This window comes from Cryptomeria japonica, chromosome 2 (assembly GCF_030272615.1).
Source record: "Cryptomeria japonica chromosome 2, Sugi_1.0, whole genome shotgun sequence".
Classification (NCBI taxonomy): domain Eukaryota; kingdom Viridiplantae; phylum Streptophyta; class Pinopsida; order Cupressales; family Cupressaceae; genus Cryptomeria; species Cryptomeria japonica.
The window spans coordinates 133,273,275-133,300,114 of NC_081406.1; the positions used below are offsets into that span (position 1 = coordinate 133,273,275).

The 26,840-nt window shown below is 42.3% G+C and overlaps 1 protein-coding gene across 3 annotated transcripts in view; it reads right to left on the reverse strand.

The window, feature by feature from the left end:
• LOC131073252 (P-loop NTPase domain-containing protein LPA1 homolog 2) overlaps positions 1–26,840 on the reverse strand; it is a 237,335-nt gene that overhangs the window by 16,412 nt on the left and 194,083 nt on the right. For all 3 annotated transcript variants that reach the window (XM_058009658.2, XM_058009660.2, XM_058009659.2), the window contains one exon: positions 25,435–25,516. In XM_058009658.2, the coding sequence (XP_057865641.1) occupies positions 25,435–25,516 (82 nt within the window). The remainder of the gene's footprint in view (positions 1–25,434; positions 25,517–26,840) is intronic.

Genomic DNA, 26,840 nt, shown 5'->3' on the forward strand with positions numbered 1-26,840 from the left:
AGGCTGATCATGACCCCTGCATGTCAGTCTGGAAGTGCAGGGAAGTGCATGCACTTGACTTGTAGATGCAAGCAACCTAGCCATACCCACAAAGGGCAATCCTGAGAAGGTGGATTGACTAACCCTCAAAAGTCAGACGTGACATAAGTCATTAAGCATGGCCCCATACCTCCCTTGATGGAAATCTTGCCAAAAACATTTAATGCACCCTTGTGGCTCCACAAAAGAAAGTGCACAAGTCACCAAAATTGTCAAAGCATTTAAAGCCTTGAGTGTCGATCAAGCCATCTAGAAGTTTTGCCAGTCGGAAGGAAGTCCGCAAACTTCGGAATCTCGGACTCCTGAAGTGAGGAAGACAAGGGAAGGAGCAAGGAACTTTGAAACCTCAAGGTTCCGGAGTTCCAAAGAGAAGAAGGGGAAGCGAGGAAGAGAACTTCGAAACTTTGGGGTTCTGGAGTTCTGGAGAAAAGAAGGAAGAAGGGCTAGGAGGGAACTTCGGACCCTCGAGGTTCCGGAGTTCTGGGTAAGGAAAAAAGAAAGGAACTTCGGAACCTCAAGGTTCCGGAGTTCCAGGAGAGAAGAAAAGAAAGGGACAGAAGGAGAGTAACTGCAGAACCTCGGGGTTCCAGAGTTCTGTGAAAAGAAAGGAGAGGCAGCAATGGAAGGAACTTCGGAACCACAGGGTTCCGAAGTTCCGGAGAAGGAAAAGCGAGAGAAGGAAAAGAGAAAGAACTACGGAACCTCGGGGTTCTAGAGCTCCGGAGAAGGAGAACAGTAGAAGGCAAAGGGAAAATAACTTTGGAACCTCGAGGTTCCAGAGTTCCAGGGAAGAAGAAAAGGCCAAGGGAGGAACTTCCTCCGGACAAGGCAACACTTCACACTTCATGATTCTTCTCTCCTTGATCAACTTGGGCAGTGCTAGTCCATGGAACATATCTCTAATCGGTTCTCACTGATGGACCAAGGGTGTCATAAAATGACAACAGTTACATTGGTGGTTGTAAATTAATTGTGACTTAATTTTTAAATTTATAGATGTTATTGAATAAACATAAGCAAAAAATGTTTGTGTGAAAACTGTAATCCAAAGTTGCATGGACACAGATATGGATACAAATATGGATATGGTATCCGATATGGATACGGCCATTCTTTAAAACCCCGAATATGGATACGGATGGATACGTCATTCATAAAAAAACACATACAAATATATTTAACACAATTTTCTAAGTTATTTGAGGAGATTTTCATTACTTCAAAAGCAATATAGAAATATAATTGCTACATAAATAATGATAAGTTGATTTAACATTTTACAATATGCAAAAAAGTAGAGTTGCATTGGAAGATAACCCAAAAAATGGATCACTGAAATAGAAAAACATTTCATTTGTCTTTCTCATTTGGTGTAGGTTTTGTTTATACCATTTTTTTTTGTAAAAAATGCATGAATGAAGTTTTTTCAAATTAAATTTAGGAAGATTTACGTCATTTTAAAAAAAAAACAAATCACATAGTATCTAACATGGTTCGAAATCAAGGTTTTTTGGGCATGTGTAAGTACAATATTCAATGTGTATCCGGGTTGTATCAGATGCGTATCCGCTTTAGAAACGGGAACGGATACGGATACGCTTGCCCAAGGAGGGACAAAGGAGTTTCCGGCTACTTTGTTGTAATCTAACATTTATAAAGCATCTCAAAAAGATCAAAAGATTAAAATGACCCTAACCATGCACTGAGAAGCATAGGACTATTCAAAAAAAATAAAAATGTTCCCCTGAGTTTGCAATAACAAGAGACATTCTTGTCTGCACATTTTTGAACCAAATTCTTGTTTGCAAAGCAATGACCAATATTATTAAGTAGAATCACATACAAATACACAACTTTGACCTTCAAACATTATGTTGAGACCATAGATGAAAAACTCGGATTTTGCAATAACTCGGCAAGGCCAAAAAATTTTAAAAACTCGGGACTCGCCAAAACTCGGCAACTTTATCGAACATTTGAAAATACATTTTTTTTTTATATATAATTCAAAAACACACATTTACACCAAATTTGTATAACATATATGATTTCCATGATATATAAATCAAATTTTTTTGGTAATACATAGCAACAAATGCAAGTATCATAGCATAAACCAAAAACCAAGTGCAACATATGTATAAGAGTTCAATACATATCAACGTATCATAGTGACAGTCTCATAGAGTTATAGAGTCATAGACCACAAAACAAGAACCTCTGAAATTCTGATTACATATCAAGTTCAAAGTTTGGTATCAATGAAAATAAGAAATCATAAATTGCGTCTACGACTAAAGCTCAAAACAGATTGTGGCCGCTGGGTGGGTGGTGCTGAAGTAGTGGCAACATCCTCAACACTAACAGGTGCCTCTGCTGCATGATCAACCTCCTGCTCCTCCTCACGTGCTGCCACTTCCGCATCCCATTCCTCTCCTGCCCTCTCCAACTCACTCAGCTGCTCATTAGTAAGGAATGGATCCAAATCATTATCAACATCATCAGGAGAAGCAACCCATTCTGCTGCATATGGATCAATGTCATCCAAGTCAAGTGCTTCATGTGAATCTTGCCCTAGCACCTTCTTCTCATGTAATCGAATGTTGTACCGCACATAGACAAGATCATTCAAGCGTTGTTGAGTCAACCTATTGCGCTTTTTTGTGTGGATGTTCTCAAAAACACTCCAGTTGCGCTCACAACCAGAAGCACTACAAGGCTGTGATAATATGCGGATGGCAAGCTTTTGAAGATTAGGCGTTGTGGCACCATAATCTTCCCACCACAAATCTGCAAGGATACAAAATGTGATTTATAACTTGTAAAGATTTCAATAATCTTAAAGAGAGAAATAAATGGTAAAAATTAAACATATGTTTTTTTTTACCTGGTCGTAAGGTGGCTCTCCTACGTTTGCAATCAGGTGAAGAAAACAATTCCCCTAAGGCCTTCTTATAACTCTGCAACTCATCAAGTATCAGGTCTCGAAGGATCTCATCATCAACTAATCTCCGAATGCATGTGTCAAGGCCAATTCTAACCTCTGCATCTGCTCTGAAACTCGGAGAGTAAAAAAACTTGGGATTCAAGAAGTAGGCAGCAGCATGAATATGTTGGTGGAGTTGATGGTTCCACCTCCGATCAATTATGCGCCATATGGGTTCATACTTGGTCTTGTTTGACCCATACAAGTGTTGAATCGCCTCTTTGGCCTTATCCATGGCCTCATATAGATACCCCATGGAGTTATGATCCCCATCCACCATTCGTAGCACCCTCACCAACGGTTCCGACACCTAGATATAAAAAATCTAACAAAATCAGCAGATTGAAATATTAGAAAATTAAATAATAAATCATCAATTAAAGTTTCAAAACTTACATTGATGATCTCCTCCACTATCTTGGCAAAATTAGTATCAAAAATGGCAATCACAACCTTCTCTGCTTCAGGCTTTGTAGCATAAGGACTCCCCAACCATCTTTCACTCACGAACATCCGCTTCAGGTTGGGCAATGTAGCAAGTATGCTCTGCAAGGTGAGGAAATTGGTAGCAAAGCGTGTAACCCCCGACCGCACAAGATCCTTACCTTCAGTGTGCTCTCTCATAAGATTCAAGACCCATGTGTGATTGTAGATGTATTTGGTGATATTCCTTCCATCTTCAACCACTTTCTTTACCCAACTTAGTTTCCCTATGTCCTCAAGGAGCAAGTCAAGACAATGGGCAGCACAAGGGCTCCAAAATAATGTCGGATGTCTAGCCATTAGAAGTTTGCCAGCTGCCACATATGCAGCTGCATTATCAGTCACAACTTGGATGACATTCTGCACTCCCACATCTATCACCACTTCATCCAACATGTTGCACAAGGTCTCCGCATTCTTCACTTCATTGGAGGCATCAATTGATTTTAAAAATACTAACTGTCCTCCTGAAGCAACTAGAAAGTTGATGAGTGTCCTGTTCCTACCATCTGTCCATCCATCAGAAAGAATGGTGCAGCCATTCTTTTCCCAAATAGTCCTTTGCTCTTCCACTAATGCATGAGTATTTTGGACCTCATCCTGCAATAACGGTCCACTTACCTCGTAACGGCTTGGGGATTTGAACCCCTTACCTGCCACAGTCAACGCAGTGACCAATTGGTCCCAAGATGGACTAGAAATAGCATTGAACGGAACATCGTTGTAGATAAAAAATCTAGCACACGCCACCTTGGCTTGTTGGTGAGCCTCTTTATTCCATGCAGTGCCAAGCAATCCAGGTTGTGCACCAGGAGTGTTACGTGGAATAAAAAAGTTTTCCATGTTGCTGTCCAAAGTTCCCTTTGCTCGTATCCGTGGCCCAAGGGAAGAACCAGATGTCCCCACATCTGTATGTGACCCCATGGAACTCAAATCTGCCCTTGGGGCTGCCATTGCCTCTGCTATTCTCTTTTTTGTTGCCTTCCTTTGATCATATGCTTCAAGCGTTGCTATTGCATCTCTCGTAGCCTCTTCAGTACATTCCGTACAGCTTGTGGTATCTCGGCATTGAATTTTTGCAAGGTGATATTTGAACCTATTAATGCCACCTTTTACAATTTTTTTGCAATGGTTGCAAAAAACATCTCCTCGTTTTGGACCTGGTCTCCCATGTTTCCAACAAGGGTCTCTCTTTTTGCCACCAACTTTAACTGTAGAAGCTGAATCCATTTTCTTTCAAAAAGATGTGGAAAAGAACCTAGCAAAAGAGAGGCAACATTTAGAGATAAATAACATTGTTACCAAAAAAAATCACAAACATCCAAAAATTACAATGACTGTATAACTGTATTTTATTTACAGTCATCTATTAATAGATGACTCTCTAAAATTAAAATTTTTAATTGGTTGTGTATTTTTTTAAGTTTTTAACTTCAAATTTAAATTTAAATGAAATACTTTAATACACATTGACATTACACAGTTGACAGTCATTTCAAATGACTATGAGTATTTCACAATTGACTGTGTATTACACAGTCATCAGTCATTTGAAAATGACTGTGTATTACACAGTCATCAGTCATTTGAAATTTTGAAATGACTGTAATGACTGTGTAATACACAGTCATTTGGAAATGACTGTGTATTACACAGTCATTTCAAATGACTGATGACTGTGTAATACACAGTCATTTGAAATGACTGTGACTGTGTAATGATGACTGTGTAATACACAGTCATTTGAAAATTTGAAATGACTGTGTATTACACAGTCATTTGAAAATTGAAATGACTGTGATTGTGTAATGATGACTGTGTAATACACAGTCATTTGAAAATTTGAAATGACTATGTATTACACAGTCATTTGAATTTTGAAATGACTGTGACTGTGTAATACACAGTCATTTTGAAATGACTGTGTATTACACAATCATTTTGAAATGACTGTGTATTACACAGTCATTTGAAATGACTGTGACTGTGTAATACACAGTCATTTTCAAATGACTGTGTATTACACAGTCATTTCAAATGACTGATGACTGTGTAATACACAGTCATTTGAAATGACTGTAAATTGTAATTACTAATGATTGTGTATTACACAGTCATTTGAAATGACTGTGACTGTGTAATACACAGTCATTTGAAATGACTAAGACTGTGTAATACACAGTCATTTGAAAATGACTGTGTATTACACAGTCTTAGTCATTCGAAATAAAACAATACAAAAAGATACCTGGTCGTGCGTGCAAATGCAAACAATACAGTCATTTTGACTGTGTAATACACAGTCATTTCAAATGACTGTGTATTACAGAGTCAAAATGACTGTGTATTCGAAATAAAACAATACAAAAAGATACCTGGTCGTGCGTGCAAATGCAAACAATACAATCATTTTGACTGTGTAATACACAGTCATTTCAAATGACTGTGTATTACACAGTCAAAATGACTGTGTATTCGAAATAAAACAATACAAAAAGATACCTGGTCGTGCGTGCAAATGCAAACCCTATGCAAATCGCGTGGCGTTTTTTGCCTTCCGGAGTCGCGCGAGCCGCGAAATGGAATAAAGACTTCGGTTTTTTTTTTGCCTGCGACTTAAGTCGCGTTTTTCTCGCATTTTGTGCCGCGTTTCGGGCGGGTTTTGGCCATTAACGGCGATTATTTGCCAAAAAAATCGCGGCGAGTATATAAAAAAATCGCCCCGAGTATTTCCGCGATTAACTCGCGCGGCATTATAGATCGTGATTACTCGCGAGTTTTTGAATTGCTCGCCGAGTTTTGCAAGCTTGGTTGAGACAATATAGAGATCCTTAGTTGACACCCTCCCTGGGGTGAGACAGCCCAATGGGCTCATGCTCAAATGATGCTTCACTATTGAACCTTCACTTGCCCATAAATAGGACTAATTTTCATTCGAGAAATGTGCTAAATGCTTGTGAGTGTCAAAGATTCACAAAGTACCTCTGAGTCAAACCTCGTTAATGATCTTAACTTGAGGTAGCTATGCCACACTCCAGCCACCAACAAATGGATTTAATGAGATGCTCTCATATTACCTCAACATGCACTAACATTACATGTTGACGTGGCTAAAATCGTATAGCTACACTCTATCCGGCCAACGTAGATATCCTATCCTCTCTTGTGTAAGGAATCCCTAATGTTGTTTTAGTTGATCAAAGAGGACAACCTCAAGGTTCCAAATGTCAGTTCTTGACTGCAGGATAGCTCAACAGTTGATGTGTTTTGCTAGGAGCACAAGGGCCTTACATTTACAACAAGCTGATCTGCATCCTAAGATGCTATGGGAAAATAAATGCAAAAGGATAGGGTTAAGAGACCTAAAATTAACAAGACTGGCGTGCGAGTAGACGGATATAACATAACCAATCCCTGCTTGGCTAGAATAACCCACAACCTCACAAGACCGATGGAATCTTCAAGGGGACTTAGAAGATTTTCAGATTGTAGGTGCATGCCTAAGCACCCAATTCTGGCGCAACTCAAACAGACACCTACAATTGAACTAAACACAATTTTTAAGGCTCAAGCAAACCATACAAAGAGATACACAATCAACATATCCCAAATGGTATGAACCCAAATCCATCAAATACCTACACACCAAAAGGATCTATCTAAACCTATTGAAAGAAACCATGCAAACAAAATGAACCAAGATGATAAACACCAAATCAATGTCCATATATTGATTTCAGCTACCATTACAACAATTTCTGAAGCAATTCTACTCTATTACTAAAATCTAACCTTCTACAAAAACTCTATCTCTAACTGTCTAACTCTAAAAATCTAACTAGAATCTAACCCTTTACAATGAGAGGCAACCTGCCTTTTATAGATTTTACAATTTGAATCGAGGGTCAGGATTGCCTGCATCCAACAATCTTGATCTGCCTTCGAGAACTTGGCAGCTTTAACCCATGCCCATTCAATCCTCAGTTATCCCCCCGACCACATTCTCAACTACCTACAACTGTTTGGCATCAATTCGATCAACGTGGTAGTTAGAAATAACTGATCTGTGTCCCCTCATTTTGAATCCATTAGGTAGGACCCACAGGCAGTTGTTTACATTAAACAAGTTCAGTTTTAAAACTGATTTTCTGGAATTCCCTTCAGCTATGTGTTTCTGAGAATGCACATTTTGTAGCACTCTGTGTTCTTTGTCTTCAATCTCGTTGGTGGACTTTCACTTGTCGTTCAAGTGATGACGTGCTTTGTCCCTTCGACCTTGCGCCCTGCAACACGTTCCTTATTCTTGCTTCCTAGCGTCGCTCGCGATTGCGTCTCCAATTTACGCTTCAAGTTGACGCTCTCGCTCTTCCCGATGTCGTCCTACAAACAACGAATTCCACTTTTAATAGTCATTTTGAAAAATTAAATACATTAATTTAGCAAACATATTAAATTTTATATTTTAAATGCTCCTCTGCATGAAATTCGGACCCTTTGGTTAAAATGCACGACCTCTTCTTTCTTTGGGGATTCAGCCATTCAACTCTCTCTCTCATGCAATTTTAACTCTTTTTATGATTTTCGGCTTATCGAGCCTTAATGCGCAACTTTGTTCCGGCTTTGCCTTAAGCCTCCAAATTTCGGGCTAAATGGAGGATTTACGCAATTTAGACCTTCTATGTTTTCCCTCTACAAAACGATTCAAATCACCGATTTTCTAATACGCCTATGCTAAGTCCATGTTGAGAAAGAACTCGGCCAAATTTGGAAGATGGTGCGATTTTGGAGAGTCGGGACTTGATGACTTTGAAGAGATTTTGTTCTAAGTTTAAAAAGGAGCCTTTTAAATTTTCGGCCCTTTGGATCATTTTGAGAGACTTTGTTAATCAATGCCCTTTATAAGAAATTCGAGCCACTTAGATGAATTGTGCGATTTATATTTTGGAAGAACTTCGGCTATTTCACCCCTCTTTCGCGATTTTGACTTTAACCTTTTCAAAGTTAAACCCCTCTTAAATGAAATTCGGGCTCTTGGGCTTTTTTATTGTTTTTCTGGACAAACTAAAACCCTTTTGTAATTTTCGGCTTACAAGCCGATTTTGGGAGGTTTTCAGCTAAAAATGATGATACTGCGCCCCTTTTAGACCTTCGTTTTTTGGCCTAAAGGAGTTATTTTGTGCGATTCTTCCTCTTTTTATTTCTTGCAAAATCCAATAAAGGGCCGAGTTTAGGTTTATACGCCCATTTCTTCTCTCACACTTCGGGCTATAAGTCGACTTTGTGAACTTTGGCATCTTTGATCTCTCGGCTTATAAAGCCTATATGCGTGATTTGTCTTTTTAGTTTCCTCGGGCAAATCAAGTGTTTGTGCGACTTATACCTTTTTGTTCATCTTCTGTCAAACTCGAGCCTATGGGCAAATTCGGGTATTTTGAAGGTTTTGTGCGATTTTATCTTAGAACATTTTCGGCCCAAGAGATGGTGCTGCGCGACTCAATATCCTTTGCTTAAAGCTTGCTTCCATTTTCGGCTCAAAGAGGTAGTTTTGCGCGATTTTGGTTTTTCTTGCAAACTTCGTCATTTTCAGTTGCTTTGCGCAAACGTACTTTCTTTGGGTTTGAGCAAACTCGGGATTTTTTAACGAAATGGCGCGATTTAGGTTATGCCTCTGAACTCGACATAATGGAACAAAAATAGCGATTTAATGCAGATCGCGTGACTTAGGGTTTCTGCTTGCCTTCACTAGAAATGAACTTCGTGTTTGCCCTCTCGGGTGAATAACTTAAGACATAAAGAACATAACACAGAATAATGTCGTAAATAGCAGACAAAGTATATCGAATCTTCTATTCATCAATAAGTGTCCTTTACAAGTTACATTCCGAAGTATAAAAGGGTACCGAGGGGGTGCGAGCGCCAACCGTCGCACAGCAACTTCCACCTCTCGGTTGCCAACTAACCAAAACAATTACACATAATTAACTAATGTTATTCCCGTGTACAATAATGCCGCCAACATCATCCCCCCCAAAAAGAAAAGTCGTCTCCAGGCGACTTACAAAAATGGAGATAATGCAACCTATACAATATACATATCTGAAAGACTACGGAGGGGGCTGAGAAAGCGTCCCTAAAGCAGAAGTGTGAGATGTCGGTGTCTAGTCCGCCAAGTGGGCGCGGAGCTCATACACCTGCTGAGTGCGTGCAGCCACATCCCGTTCTGCCATCAGTACCTTCTCTAAAGTTGTCTTCACCATGTGTGCTGCTTCCAGCAACTCCTCCTTTTTTGTATCCATTGCCTCCGTCGCGCAGACCAACCGAGTCTGCTCGACTGCCAGACAAGTCTCTACCTCGGCCTTCGCTGCCCGGGTCTCAATCGTCTCTATGCGGGCCATCTCTAGCTGTGCCAACAACTGTGCCCTCTCGGCTGCCCATGAGGCCTGCTGACTGGCCACCTCCCTCTCCAACGCTACTCGGGCAGCCTCCCTGACTGCAGACTCCTACTGTGTACGCCTCAATATATAATAGGCATCCCGGTAGACTTGCTCGATCTCGCGGACAACTGCTATCACCCGACTCTCCACAACGGGCTGACGCAGCCTCCAAGCCTGGAGCATCTCCTCTGTCTCCGCAGTCGGCCACCCTTGAGACTCAAAGCAGGTAGCAAAGGCTGTCGGGCAGCCCACCTGCATAAACTGTAAGACCTGCTCTAGCTCCACCACCACCTGCTGCAATGCTTGCGTCTGGGCAGCGGCCACCACCCGCCTACCCCTCGTCACCATATCAGCCATGTCTGCGAGATAGGTCTCAACATCCTCCCCCGTCTGTGAAATCCCTGGTGGGACGGTCACTGCTGTATCCTGCTGTGAAGGTACCGCCTCCGCCACCGAAGGTGCACCATCTCCTGGTGCTTGCCCAACAGAGGCGACCTCCCCCGCCTCGTTCCCAACTGTGAGTCCATGTGCCTCCCCTAACGAGTCATCCAAGTCGACTACCTCCGCTCCAGTCTCTCGACACGGTGAGAATACAACAGCTCCCTCTGGCTGTGCCAGTGTAATCTGAAACCGCTATGTGAGCCAGCTCTGCATAGCCTCGAGGTCAGCACGCATCTCCGTGACCGGGGGATGGTTCGCTGTCGTCGGCTCCTCCAACAACGAAGCAGAAACAATCACCACGGCGTCACTACCCACGACGTCCAACCGCACGTGAGGCTCGGTATCCTCCACCTCCGTCGGCCCCTGCTCCTCAATGATCACTACCCGATGCGGTGGCTCCTCCGTCCCTGACTCTGCCATGTCCTTGGTAAGTGCCGCTGTGGTTGGGCCGAACAGTGCTCCCTGGTGCTCGTGCTGGAGGGGACCAAGTGTAACCGGTGTATGGCTCTGCCCGAAGGCCGGAATACAGGTGCCGCCTACTCCAGATGCTGGCACAGGCATGCCCATCGGTAACAGAGGTGGGGCAAATAGGACTCGTACAAGCTCCTTCGTTGCCTGACTGCTATCGTCCTCCTCATCTTCCGCCTCCGAATCCTCCGTGCTGCTGGACTCCCTCCCGCTGTCAGGCTCCCCTGAGGCCGAGGCCCTATCTACCGCCCGTTTCCGCTTTGCGGAAGAGTGCCCAATGTCTAAGTGCCTCCAATACATTATTGGAGGCTCTCCTGCTGTCAACGATCCCTGCAGCCGTACCTCCAACTCGTCCTCCAGCACTGCTTCCCGCGTGGCCTCCAGGAATAACCCTATAGCGTAATGAGGCATATAGAATGTGCGATGCTGGAGCGTCAAAAACTCATACATACGCTCTGCCAGTAACGCGGCCCAGTCATATACGATGCCATTCATCAGCCCATTCATCAGCATAATCTGAGGGAGGGCAATGTCCGACGCCCTACCCGACCCTGTCAATCTGCTCTTGATGACATCCATAATGCATCTCCAGTGGCCCTCCGCAACAAAAGTCTTACGGATTCCACGACTCTTCGTGGCTCTAGCCACGCTATCCAACTCCGTTGTCGTCAAATTCCAGGAGACTAATTTAATCCACCACTCCTTCTCCTCCTGTGTCATCTTTTTGGCCTTCAAGTCTATTTTCTTGCCCTGGCTGCCCGGAATGCCGAATACCCTCATGAAATCCCCTGCTTTGAAGGATATAGTAACATCCCTCCGGAGGTATTCAAACGTGCTGGTGCATGTATGCCTGTCGAAGGTGTCCACCATGAAGCGTAGGGCACCCTCGTACTCCCGGATAGGGAACACCGGCATCCGAATAGCCCACTCTACTTGTGCCTTACGGAGGTTTTGCTTTACCAGGTCATTATCAGGGGTGTCCTGCCACCATTTTCGGCATTCCAATCCATTCAGGCCTTCAAAAGTAACATTCTGTGGCGTCACTGTGTTTTTCGCACTTATGGCAGCCTGTGGTGCCTTCTGTTTTTGTTTTTGTCAGACGCTGGCATCCATGGTGCCACCTGCAACACGTACTCCTTATGCTAAAACCCTGATGTTGCTATCCCTATCCCTCTGGCTACTACTGGAGGAAGCGTGCAGCTGTTTCTTCCAGCTTCTTTTCCCTGCTGAATCCATCAATCTCTGTATAACTGGTTTCCTGTAAAACAATCGTACCGGCTTAGGCACCTTCGTAAGGACCTCCTTTTTCGTGCGGCTGCTTGGTCTACCTATGGCGGTCGTTTTGCCCCTACGTGGCTGTGTAGTTTACTTTTGGCGTGGCTACGTGGGATTGTGTGGGCTTGGTCTGGCCGTGCGGTGCGTGGTGGTCGGGCCGTGCGGTGCACGGCGTCTTCTTCCTTTACCCTTCGCGTCGCGTGGTGGCATGGTGGTCGGGCTGTGCGGTGTGCGACGTCTTCTTCCTTTACCCCTTGTGCGGTGATGTGCCTTCGGCGGTGTTCGGTGTTGTGCGGGGGCTTGTAATGCCGAGGCGGTGCTTTATTTTGCGCGGCTGCTTGCGATGACCACCTTCGGTGGCTCCCACCGCACGGTGTGACCGCCGCACGATGGTGTCACCGTCGGTGGTTCCACCGCACGGTGGTGTCACCGTCGGTGGTTCCACCGCAGGTGGTGTCACCTTGGTGGTTTCACCGCACGGTGGAGTCACCTTGGTGGTTCCACCGTACAGTGGCCATTTTCCCTTTTTTTTCTTTTTTTTTGTATGATTTTTTTTTTTTTTTTTTACTGTTAATTTAGCGAACTAATTGACTGGAGGGTTCCCTCCGTTCGTGATAGATCTTTAATTTCGACCCGTTGACTGCGTCTGGTATCTCCTTCCCGTCCAGCGTCCACAACTTTATCGCCCCGTTCGTATTGACCTCACGTATCCGGAAGGGCCCTAACCATCGGACTTTGAATTTCCCAGGTTTAATTTCGTTCTTCTCGTTGAATTTTAACACCAGCTGTCCAGGAGTAAACTTCATTCGTCGGAGATGCTTGTCGTGCCACACCTTTCGTCTTTGCTGGGCTGTTTCTGTCGCCCACTGAGCCATCATCCTTCATTCGTCCAATTTGTTCAAAGCGTACAGCCTCTCCCTCAGGCTTTCCATGTCGCCAAGGCAATTATCGATGGCAATCCGTAGACTCGGCACCATGAATTCAACTGGCACCACGGCTTCTTGTCCATACATTAGCTGGAAGGGAGTCTGACCAACAGTTACCTTGTAAGTTGTTCGGTATGCCCAAAGTACTGACGGTAGGCGCTCCTCCCAATCATCCTTCTCCACTCCGCAAGACTTATATATCACCGACATTATTATTTTATTTGTGGCCTTCGCCTGGCCATTGGCACGTGGGTAGTACAGGCTTGAAAATGAGTGAAAAATCTTGAAGTCTGATGTCAACCGCCGTATGACATGGTTCACGAAGTGGCCTCCCTGGTCACTGGTCAACTGAATAGGTATACCATATCGCGTAATGATTTGTTCATAAATAAATTTCGCTGTGCTTACTGCCGAATTATCCTGGAGAGCCCTTGCCTCCACCCACTTGGTCAAGTATTCTGTCGCAACTATAATGTACTGGCACCGTCGTGTGCGGCTGGCCTTAAGAGGACCCACAAAGTCGAGTCCCCATCGCTCAAAGAGTTCTTGTGCATGCGACGGGTTGAGGGGCATGAAGTCCCGCTTCAGAGGTTTGCCCGCCCATTGGCAAGTGTCGCACCTCACGACCCACTCCCTGGCGTCGTGATGTACCGTTGGCCACCATAGTCCTGCAAGAAGCACCTTTCGGGCTGTGGTGTCTGGACCCATGTGTCCACCTACGGGCCTTTCGTGTGCCTCCCTTAGTACACTCGAGACTTCTTCCTCCATGACACAATGCCTTAATATCTGGTCCGGCCCCATTTTTTAGAGTAACCCGTTAATGAGCGAAAAAGTCCTGCTCCTTAATACGAGCTTTCTTCGTTCCCCTGGAGGCATACCCTCCGAAAATCGGGACGTCGATAGGTACTCTCCAATCTTTCTGTACCATGACGGGAGTACGGCTATTTGGAACAAGTGTGCATCCGGAAAATCATCATTTACTCCCTCTGGAGGTTTCCCCGACTTAATCCGGGACAGCTGGTCGGCTATGACATGGCTTCGCCCTGGTCTTACCACAATTAAAAATGTGAACTCCTGTAGTAGCAATAGCCAACGACTTATCCTCCCCTGGATAATGGGCTTGTTTACTAAATACATGAGTGCCTGGTGGTCTACGTAAAATGTGAATGGTGTGGCCAGGAGGTAATGACAGAATTTTTGTACGGCATAGACCATACCGAGTGCTTCACGTTCTGTGGTACTATAGTTTTTCTCAGCCTTCGAGAGCAACCTGCTGGCAAAATAAACGGGGTGGTCCAGCCCGTGTCCTCCTACTTGGGCTAATGTAGCTCCGATGGCATAGTTTGAGGCGTCCACGTGAACGTGGAATTCCTTATCCCAATTCGGGTATGCTAGTATGGGCACTCCCATCAACCTTGTCTTCAGCTCTTCGAAGGCCTTGCTCTGTGGCTCTGCCCAAATGTATGGTTCCCCTTTCCTTGTCAACTTATCCAACGGGTGGGACACCTCAACGAAGTTCTTGATGAACCTCCTGTAGTACCCCACATGACCAAGGAAGGACTTTACCCCCGTGACGTCCATAGGAGGTTCCATTTCTACTATTACCCGAATCTTGTCCGGGTCCGTTTTCAATCCTTCTTTACACACAATGTGTCCCAGCAATCTTCCCTGTGGTACCATGAATCTACATTTCTTCGGGTTGAGGGCCAATCGTGCCCTCTGACACCTCTCCAGGCGCTCTCCGAGAGTTTTTAAGTGGATGTCCTGTTCGCTGTAAATAGATCAATCATCCAGGAATGCTTTGAAGTTCCCCACCGACATCTTGTCGAAGATGTGCAAGATGATGCGCTAAAAGGTGGCAGGCGCATTGCATAGACCGAAGGGCATTCGGTTGTATGCGTACACACCGTCCTCCACCACGAAGGTTGTTTTCAGCTTATCTTCCTCCGCGATGGATATCTGGTTGTAACCAGAGAACCCATCCATGAAGGAATAGATTTCATGTCCAGCTACTTCCTCCAAGATGTTGTCTGTGAAGGGTATGGGAAACGGGTCTTTAACGGTGACAGCATTTAGGCATCAGAAGTCTACACAGATCCGAATCTGATTGGCCTCTTTCTTGAGGGAAATCACAATGGGGGACACCCATTCGCTTGTCTGCACTCTGAAGATTATGCCCGCTTCCAACATCCGCTCAATTTCATCGTTCACCCGTATAGCATAATTTTTGTTCATTCGGTACGGCCGCTTCCTCACTGGCTGGGCTCCTGGTACCAACGTTATTCAGTGCACACATAGCTCTGGGGGCACGCCCTTCAAGTCCTTGTATGTCCATGCAAAGACATCCTTGTATTCAAGGAAAATTTTGAAGGCTGCGGCCTTCAACACTGGATTCCAGTCATCTCCGACAAGGATGATCTTGGGGTCACTTGTCTCCCCGAGATTCATTTCCTTTAACTTGGCTTCCTGATACTTAATAGGCTCCCCCTTCAGGGATTGGTGTGCCGGCGTCTCATTCACTGCTGCCTCCCCTTCCTTATACTCGCCATATTCTAGGGGAAATATATTTGGTTCTTCTTCAATGCTCAATACGTTGCACGAGGGTGTAAATAGTTCATAATCTCCCATTTGCCAATGGAAGAGGCCATTCAAGGAGTCTCCATCGTCCCCTGAGCATGCCTCCAGTTCCAACACCCCTTCATCACTAGGCTCCATGCGGCATCTATTTCCACCCTCTGCTAACTGGTGTCCCTCAGATTCCGAGTCGGAGGAAGAGGCTAACTCCTCGTTCACCATCTGCGTACGGAGATCGATTACGTGCTTCCTCCCGACGTTTTCCAAAGAAAGGGTATTCCGCTTCCAGTTATGGTTCGCTTTTGCTGCAATGAGCCACCCCCGCCCCAAGATGGCGTCATATCCTTTCTGCTTCAGGGGGATTACCACAAAATCCAGTACGAATGGCTGCGTGCCAACCATCACCTGCTGGCCTATGAGGGTACCAAGGGGTTTAATCCCATGTTGGTCTGCCCCTAGCAGGTTGAACGTAGGGGGCCACAACGTAGGCTTTCCCAATTTTTTCCATGTCGCTTCCGGGAGTACATTTACTCCTGATCCTCCGTCCACATTAGTGTCTGTTAAGGTAGTCCCTAGTATACCCATTTCTACCACCGTCGGGTGGCGTCCGCTGTTGACTACCAACAACATGGGGTCGACCGCGGGGCTCACGACCTCCCTAAGCCCGGGGTTGGTTGTGGTGCTCACGACCTCCCTCGTTTTTACTTGTGAGAGTACAGAGTTTAAAATAACCGTTTTTAGCTGCGGCATAGTCTCCAGGAGGTCTTGAATTCTCAGGGGTACCTCTACCTGCAATATTTATCGTAAGATTTCTTCTTCTCCCTTCGTTCGTGGTGGACTTGCTGTCTGGTGACTGTTCTGTCCTTGTGCGGCCATTTCCTTTGTGATCTCGTTTCTGGCCTCTCGCACTCTCTCGGTCTCCGTGTGGGGATTTGGGTAGGCAATCTTTTTAGCCTGTGCCCTTGTGATTGCCAATACTTCTGCCTTCGTAGGTTCTATGTTTAGAAGGTTTACACCAGGCTTCGGGCAATTTGCATCCTCATGGTCACCTGGCCCGCACCATCGGCAGAGGTGCTGAAGGTTGGCTTCCTTCGTGCAATCGCGGGCGAAATGTCCCCACTGATTGCAGGCCCTACATTGAATCATTGGCCGGCCCTTGGCATCATACTGGATCCGGTTTCTGTTGTTGCTATTGTTATTATTTCTTCCGCCGCCGCGTCTATTATCCCGGTATCCTCCAGATGATGCCGTTGTGTTAGTCTGCTGGCCCGTACCCGCTAGTGCGGATGTTGTGGCCTGCTCCGTGAACAGCACCTGGTTCGTGCTTCGGGTTTTCATGTTGTATGGGCACTCCTTGGTGGAGTGTCCCATCACTTGGCAAATCTCACAGAATGCCTTCTTCGGGCAAGTACCCTTTGTGTGTCCATCACTCCTACAGTCTGTACACCACACTTCATTTTCTTCCGTCTTACTTGTACTCCCTTTCATGGCTTTGAATTCTTTCAGCATTCGTTCCATGTCCTTCTGGAGCGCGTGTACCTTTTTACTCGATTCGCCACCACTACTGCTCTCCCCGTCAGAATCTTCATCATCGTCAGATGAATATTTATTACTTTTCTTCTTCCTTGATGTTTTGTATTCGCTTTCTAGATCCATCGCCCTGTTATAGGCATCGTCATATGACGTCGGGGGTACAATCTTCATTTTTTTCCGTAGGGAGGATTTCAATCCTTCCACAAACCATCGTTTTTTTAAGCCCTCAGCCGGTTGGCTCTCCATTTTACCCAACAATTCCTTTAGTCTCTTGCTATATGCCCATACTATCTCCTTAGTACCTTGCTTGGTACTGTATATCTCTGTTACAATTTTGTTGTCATCACGGAGCAACCGAAACTCCTCCGTGAATTCCTTCTGTAGGTTAGCCCATGTGGCCACTTTTTGCTTATCTACATCGGAGTACCAATCTATGGCGACTCCATGTAACGTGGCTGGAAACTGCTGTACCCAGTCATCCTGGTCTGTTACTCCGTTGGCAGACCAAATGGTTTCACATGTACGGCAGTGCTGTAAGGGGTCTTCCTTGCCGTCCCCTGTGAACTTTGGCAAATTTTGTTTACTCGCCATCCCTGGTCGTCTTCCTGGGGGCGATTGTGTCTGTGTCTGTGGCCCTGCGCTGCTACCTTCGGTGGCGTTGGTGGTGTGTCCTGGAGGTACGGTGTTTTGCCTATCGCATGTGGCACCTACACCCGTACTGTTGCCCTCCCCTTCGCTCTGACACACTCCTACTCCTGCTTCCCGTTGGTGATCTTCACTCCGTGGCGTAAGGGATAAGTTCCTAAACTGATCCCGAGTCTCCTCGACTAGATTTCGCCGTAACCTTGTTTCTTCTAGAAATTCTTCGTGGCTCTGCGTCCTACGATGATCTAGCGATGCGTAGAAATTTCCGTCGGCCTCTGCACCTTCCGTGACACCTCCTTGGTTCCCCTCAGGCCCCCCTTCGGCAGGTCGTCCTTCAGCAAGTTGCCTCAGCCTCCGTCTACGTTCTACTTGCTGCTCCAGAATCAAAGCCCTCTGCACGGCCTCCCACTCGTTCGTTTCCAGTTTTCTATTTCTATCTTTATTCAATAGGTTTGGCATTAATTGTCGCACATTTCCATAACTCTCAATTCTTAAATCAAAACATGTCTTTATTAATTCATCTGCTCAAGTACAACTCGTGTCAATGACACTTTTATTTGAAAATAAGAAGTTCACGATTCAATTCCCTCCTGACCTGGCGCCATCTCTTTCCGTTTCCCGTCGGCTGTTCTCTTTGTAGCGTTGCAGGATTTGTTGTCGTCACTCTTCCTGGGCAATCTCCTCCAGGCGGGCCTGTTGTGCCAGCGATGCCTGTGCAAGCAACCGGGGGAGGTGGTTCATCAACCGGTTTACTGCCGGGCTAACCTCCAGCGCTGTCCACACGGCACTTGGTGGGATTTCTGCCTCCGCCGCTTCTCGTCGAACGTATGTCTGAATGGCTACCTGGAGCAAAATTGAAAATTCTCGCATTGTCGTGGCTTCTCCTGTGTACAGTTCTGTTCGGGCGTCATCGGCCTCCGGGTTTACTTCACCAACGGGTAGGCCCATTATGTCTGTGTGCCATCCGTGTCTTCCGTTCCCGAGTTCGTCTAGGCAACGGCGCCAAATGTTTGCCCTCTCGGGTGAATAACTTAAGACATAAAGAACATAACGCAGAATAATGTCGTAAATAGCAGACAAAGTATATCGGATCTTCTATTCATCAATAAGTGTCCTTTACAAGTTACATTCCGAAGTATAAAAGGGTACCGAGGGGGTGCAAGCGCCAACCGTCGCACAGCAACTTCCACCTCTCAGTTGCCAACTAACCAAAACAATTACACATAATTAACTAATGTTATTCCCGTGTACAATAATGCCGCCAACACTTCGGGTTTTGCAATAATTATGTGCGAGTATGGCTCAAATTGGGCTTTTTTGACAAAATGGATGGGCACACCAAATTTGGTCTGACTTCCTCTCTATCAGGCAGACTAGAAAAAAGACAGGGTCCCCTAAAACAGGGGTGTGTGTGCGGAACGCACAACACTACCTTTAATGCAAGTCAATCTCCATGCAAATGCACATAAAGAGAAATGGAAAACAAATCAAACTTGCAGAAATAAACAAATATTGTAACACAATTCTACAAGAGAAACCTTCAAATGGGTTGAAAACTCCAAAAAGCATGAGCATTTTACCCTCATGCCACTAATCCATACTAATATAAGTGATTTACATCACCCTCATGGCTTTATGAAACTTTGCTTTACAATGTGAATAACACACCCACATACTGTCCTAATGATGACATCACTGCAACAACTCCTACTACAACAGCAAAAAGGAATACAAAGGACTACAACTCCCAACTCCTTAAATAGTGAACTCCCACATACTCCATTACAAATACGAGAAACGTAATGTAAGACTGAATATAAGTAGACGTGCCCTTGTGACATCAGTGGAGCCCCCACACAAATTTGCATCTTCCATTATGCGGGCACCCCTACAAAATTTTGCCTACATTTTCAGAATTGTACCCTTGAATCAGATCTTTATTGTCTTGTTATCAATATCTATTATCAACTGAATTTCTCCCTTATCAAGTTGCAGAAAGTTATCATGTCTAGGTCTAATTTTTTGTTAGCATTCTTACATATTGCTTGAGTTTGTACTTTGTACCATACCAAGTGAAAGGCAAACAAGTTCCTATGTATTAGAACCTAAGGCATAAAAAATAGTGAAAGATGTCAAAGGCTTGAATCTGAAGACAAGCTTTGTGAATGGTTTATGAAACTCCTGCAGCAGTCCATTCAAATGACAAGTCAACAAGATATGTTAATTGGGTGCTCACCTACATATTGTCTATTCATTTTTGTATGTGTTCATTAATTCAATTATATATATGTTGGTGGTGTCCCTTCACTAAGGGTCATCACTTTTGGCCCAATAATTATATTATGTTATTATATAACATAATTATATTATTATATTATTGTATCATAATAATATAATATAATCTTCAATAATATAAGATAATTATCTAATATATTATATAATCTCAATAATAATATTAATATAATTATTATGACATAATAATTATATTATCACAAATATTATCCCAATATATAAATTATAATGTGCCTATCAATATAATTATTATATCACAATAATTATCACAACCTTTAGGTTGTCTATGTCAGCCTGTAGGAATCTAATCAACACTTCATCTTCCTCAGACTGGAAGTGATAACCGACGCTACCAATCTTCAACACTCCCTCTCAGCTAGGGAGGATACTTCCAGCTGCACAAAACATATCACCTCAAAATGATGTTGACCGCAATGGCTACATCCATATGTGGAAAGAAAAGAATCACCTTACTATGATATCAACCATCATGACTCATCCATAGACATCACCTCACGTGATATCAAAAATTATGGCTTATCCACGGATATCACCTCACGTGACATCCACCATAGATATCTCCTCATGTAATATCCACCATTATGTCTTATCCATAGATATCACTTCACATGATATCCACCATTATGGTATATCTATAGATATTACTACATGGCATGTCCACGGATTTCACGTCACATGAAATCCACCATGAATATCTCTTTATCTAATATCCACCATTATGGCTTATCCATGGATATCACATCTCATGATATCCACCATTATGGCATATCCATAGATATTACTACTAGAGATATAAACCATTATGACATATCCATAGATATCACGTCTCATGATATCCATCATAATGGTATGATCAATCAATATCGTAAGATCGTCACCTTACGATAATGATAAAATGTACACGTGTTCACTATTGAGAGATCGTCACCTCACAATAATGTTCACAAGGGCTCATCAAGCACTGAACCAAAATTGTCATGGAGTCACACACATGACATCCACCATGAACCATATCAGAGGGTGTAGATAAGAGCTTTCTCCTTAAGTCTCTCTCAAAGAGAAATGCAATCACAAGAGTTTACACTTTAAAACATCTTTGAAAAGAAGAATACATTAGTGAATAGCATACCTTTCCACCATGTCTCTAGAGAGCCTTTCACATAGTATTTTAAGTGAATAGCATACCTTTCCACCATATCTCTAACATAGTGATACTTGATTTCCACATGCTTTGACCTATTATGAAATACAAGGTTGGAGTCTACATCACACTTGGTGAGTCCCAAGCTCACCAAGTATCCATCTATTCAGGAATAGTATGACCTAGGAGTCAGCATAAAGGCCTTCCAGCCTACATACATGGGACTCCATCTCATGAATCATAATCCTCTGACTGATCACTAGATAAACCATCTCGACATGGTCCACTCCCTCTGAACCAATATGACCAAGATCCTTGGATGTCAACCAAAGCACATCCTCTTAGCTGCTCCCTCTGAAGATGAAATGTCAAGCTCCCTCTTAATGTTGATTCTTCCTCTTCGAAGAAACATCTTCAGTCACCAACTCAATCTCATGGCAACCATTATCAAGGTCTTCCTTCCTTGAATGCAATCTCTTGTGCTCTTTTTTTATTATCCGTCCTAAAATATCAACTAGTTCATAGAACTAACTTATTCGAAGGGAAATATTAATGCTAGAAGCATACAAAGTTCACTATCCCAATGTTAAGGCATGAATTAACAACTGCATAAGGATTTAAGAACGTTATTTAGCCATGAAAAACTTATCTCTTAATTTGTTAGTCTTCCACCAATGTTCTTCCCTAATCTTGCTCAGCATTGGAATTTCTATCCATACCGAGCTTTATCTATACTGGATTCCTTCTTGTCTTCAAAGAACTAGACTTCTTTAAAATGCACAAAAAACAAATTCTTCACTATTGTCAGTATACAAATTGTCTTCAAAATGGTGAGGAAGTATGACAATAGAATAATGGAACTACGGCTAGGTTTTATAGAGCTTAAGATACTTCTTCACGTGCCGGATAATAGATTCCAATAGCGTCCCTCCTGAGAAAATCAACGCCCCAAACAGGAGCAAACAAACACCCAAACACACTTTTTCTTCCCACGATCCTTCTTCTAAGGCTGGCAGCTACCAATACGTACTCCTTCAGTAATAAACCTCATGCTAAATATACATGTGTCTGGCAACCTCATGATATAACAGAGGAAAGAACACACAACCTTATGCCCTCTTCACTATTGGCTAAGATTCAGAAGATAGCAAATACAACATCACCTCAATCACTTAAATTTAAGGCTTAGCTTTCAATACATTCAACTTAACACTTAATATAATTTCACAAAGTTGACACCATAGCAGATATTAATATTCTACGTTTCTGAAATATTTAACAAGCTGGTGGCTCAAATCATTATCTCTATATTTATTAATACATTTGACCTGATGTCCTTAAATAACGCAGATTGTTGGGCAATTAAATTATAGGTATTATACATGATTTATATTTGTTGACTTAGTCAATATAAATCGTAACCTTTCTCCCTTAATTTTTAATGTTACCAAGTCGATAATAGAATTATCGACTCCCTCCAAATTGATAGATTTTACCAGTCAATAAATACAACTTAGATATAATCGATTTTATCTTGGATATGCGTAATTATCTTGGATGAGTTTTGACTTTCCATTATATACGTGGCATAGTAACCATATTACTGTGTATATATTTCAGTATGTTCTTCACGTGCAGGTAGAATGACAAGAATGGTCACCGTAGCTGGTTTTGTTAGATATTTCTCTAAATACACATAGTTTGCTGTATATGTATGTTTCACCAAATAAATGTATACATATCATTGCATCTTTTATGTTGGATTGTATCTTTATTGGATTGATATGAATTGCTTTCTACCATTACTGTGAAGGAAACTTACAAATCTGATCAAATTTTGGAACCTGGCTCTGATACCATGTTGATTTGATGATCAGAGATGCAAGTAATCAGATATGTTAATTGGGTGCTCACCTACATATTGTCTATTCATTTTTGTATGTGTTCATTACTTCAATTATATATATGTTGGTGGTGTCCCTTCACTAAGGGTCGCCACTTTTGGCCCAATAATTATGTTATGTTATTATATAATATAATTATATTATTATATTATTGTATCATAATAATATAATATAATCTTCAATAATATAAGATAATTATTTAAAATTATATTATATAATCTCAATAATAATAATAATAATAATAATAAAAATAAAAATTTTATGTCATAATAATTATATTATCACAAATATTATCCCAATATAATAATTATAATGCCTAACAATATAATTATTATATCACAATAATTATCACAACCTTTAGGTTGTCTATGTCAGCCTATAGGAATCTGATCAACACTTCATCTTCCTCAGACTGGAAGTGATAACCGACGCTGCCAATCTTCAACAAATGGTGTAAAACTTACAGGGAAAACAACCCTAGCCAAAATGATAACCCAATCAGCAATTTGACACTAAATTAGAGTGGCTCAACCATGACAAAATTACTTCTAGGATGAAAAGTGGCAGCCGATGTAACATATGCCCTTGTTTTTCTTGTTATTTTTTTGAAGAGTTTAAAAGTAGACAGAGATGTAGAAAAAAATTTCTGCAATAATAATACTTGCAGCGGTAAAACAAATAAAACAACTTCTCAAAGCACAATATTCAGGCAAACCCACAAGTAGTAATATTTCAGATTTATTTTCATAACTGAAAGTACAATATTTCTTCAAACCCTGAAATTCCCAGATGATGAAATTACATCAAAAGAGATATTAGACATACCCAAAAAATCTGCAGAATCCCTTTCCAAATGCCAAGCTGAACAATTCTCTAAAGGAGGCAAGCCTAGATGCCTAAAATCTTCAATCAAACTTCCCCAAAACCCTAGCCGCCAATGCCTTAAACTCCCACATCCCACTCTCCCACTGTACGGCCAACTAAGGTGTAATCTGCTCTTAAAATCTGCTACAACCTAGCTTACACAAGGACGTCTCCCCTGCCCTGGAACCCATCGTTGCTGTCCCCTAGCCTTCTTACTGACAGGGGGACACCAAGGGGACATCCCCTTGCTGTCCCCACTACACCAGAAACCCTAGGAAGCTAATTGGGGACGTTTTGGTGTCCTCGGGGCGCCAAGGGGTCGTCCCCTTGGCATCCCCCCATCCCCAAAATGGCTGGCCGTCCCCGGTGACTAGGAATGATTCTAAGCTTGCGAAAACAAAAAAAAAAGAAGATTTTTTTTATTTTCTTTGCTTCTATTGGCCCATAAGGACTTCTAAACCTCAAAGGAACCCTAAAACGACATAAAAAGTTAAAATCAAACAAAACACTAACCCAACAACCAGTACTGGTCAGGCATCATGTACCAATAATTCACACATTTGACCAAGTACTCTTTTATGACTTTCTTCCATGGAGTATGCTCCCTATAATCTACACTCAACTCACTTTTGATAGCTCTCTCCACACATCTTTTTGTAGAGTGTGTTGAAGTAAAAGCCTCCAAATCATTTCTCTTGAAGTCCAAATGGCGGAAAAGGTATGTCAATCACAACAATTAAATTGGCAACATGTTGTGGAAATCCTCTAAGAGATTCAAAATCATCTCAATTGCCTCTAAAACCATCAAATTCACCAAACAATTGCAATAGGCTAGTTTCTTACTATTTTTGGATATTTGTCCAAATTTTTTGAAAAGAGCATCCACAAAGAAAACATAGAATGCAAGAAGAATTTTAGGAGGTCGTTAGAAAAAGAGAGACCTAAATAGCCAATCATAAGCTTTTCAACCATATGTAGAGGCAATCTTCGATACAATTGCTAAGATTAAAATTTCATTCAACTTCTTTACTTTGGCACAAACTAAATAAGGGACTAATGTCTGCTATGAACTCAACTAGCCTGAAACTAAAACATTAGCATCCATCAAATTATTTGTTCCAATTGTCACCCATTGATTTTGAAAAACAAACAAAACTTAAACATAAGTCAAATGGGTAATTGGCATCAGTGAAGCATACACACACGAAGCACCACATTTGCATAAAGGAAGCAAAGATTATTAAGGGAAGAGATCACTAGAAGTGTTGTCTTAGGGAGGTGAAGGAAATGTAATATATATGTGTGTGTGTGCATGTGGGTGCACGTGTATGTTAGAGAGAGAGAGACTATACCAAACTAGGAAATAGATCTTTTATCTGAAACCATATTATAAGAATTAAGGAGATACCAATAAAGAAGATAAAGTTGACTTGCCACATCCACTTGTACCACAAAGCAAAATAGTCAATGATTCCTTTCGCTCTCGTTGTCTGCAACAAGCATTAAAAGCTGACAGCATGTTATAATAATTTAAATTTAAAACTTTATCATACCACAAAACCAGCAAAGCTATATACAAATACACATTATACAACCATGAATGGTATGAAATATTAAAAAGGAAAAAGCTAGTTTACCAAATATGAAACTTCAATTTCAAAAAAAATGAGGAAAGAAATAAATAAAGGATCCCCAAGCTGTAATATAAGGGAATTATGTTTGGTAGGGTAATTTTTAATCTAAGTGAATAGTCAGCAAAGACACATTCCGAAGGGTACATATAACTGGTAACAAGGGATCATTAAATCTGCAACTATCATGTAGTTATGGCATTCACTAACTGTTATAGTCCTAACTAGTTAGTGTGGGCTATCCTTGAGGCCATACATCCTTATATTCAGATCCCCTACCTAGTGTATATACACTTACTTTTTCATCTTCAATGTCATCTTCTTTTTATACTTTATCAATGTATATTGTATTTATCACGTCATCCTGTTTTATTTATATCATTATGAGCGATTCAGAGCACAGTTTTGACCCAGGAGAATTTTCCCCTACAAAGAGCTCAATTAATTCATAAATTGCAGGCCTAGATTTACTCATAATTGCTTTTCCAAATTCAACATAAATTGAGTGATGCTGAAAATTCAATCAGGAACTTATTGTCTCAGTTGAAAGTTAATTCTAGTGTCAAATCAAAGGGTACAAACTTCTATAAAGTTATGACATTAGTTTTTTTAAAGCATTAAAGAAACAAATTTCAGAAAAGAATAGCCTACCATAAACACAGAGCTTGCAAGAATGAATAACGCCTAAGTACAAAACATAGTTCATTTGGTACAAAAGGATGTACACAGATATGCCAGAGATATTCATGCAATGTGTTGTTCACCAAAAGTGATAACCCAAGTATACCTGCAAATCTATCTATGAGATAGCCAATCTCAATCAACGAAACACCTCAGGGCTTGGACAACATGACAAGGATATGAATCCTTCTACTCTTCAGGCTCTACAAAACCTAGACGGGTATACCTTTGATGCATTTAATCAGACCTATTACACACAAGACTACATCAATCAAAAGCAGATGGATCTCAAAAGGTTCAAAAACTAAGAGATAACTGCAGATGGGCTAGATCCACACTTGCAACTCAACATTTTGAATCATGAGATGGAGGGACATTTCCACATAACATAAAATATAAAAGATATTCTGATTTTAGATTTTTAAATGGTGTTCTGACAACCTTTCAATATTAGAAGAGACCAGTGTCTTATCCAGGCCACAGAGTCATGCATAAAACTGGA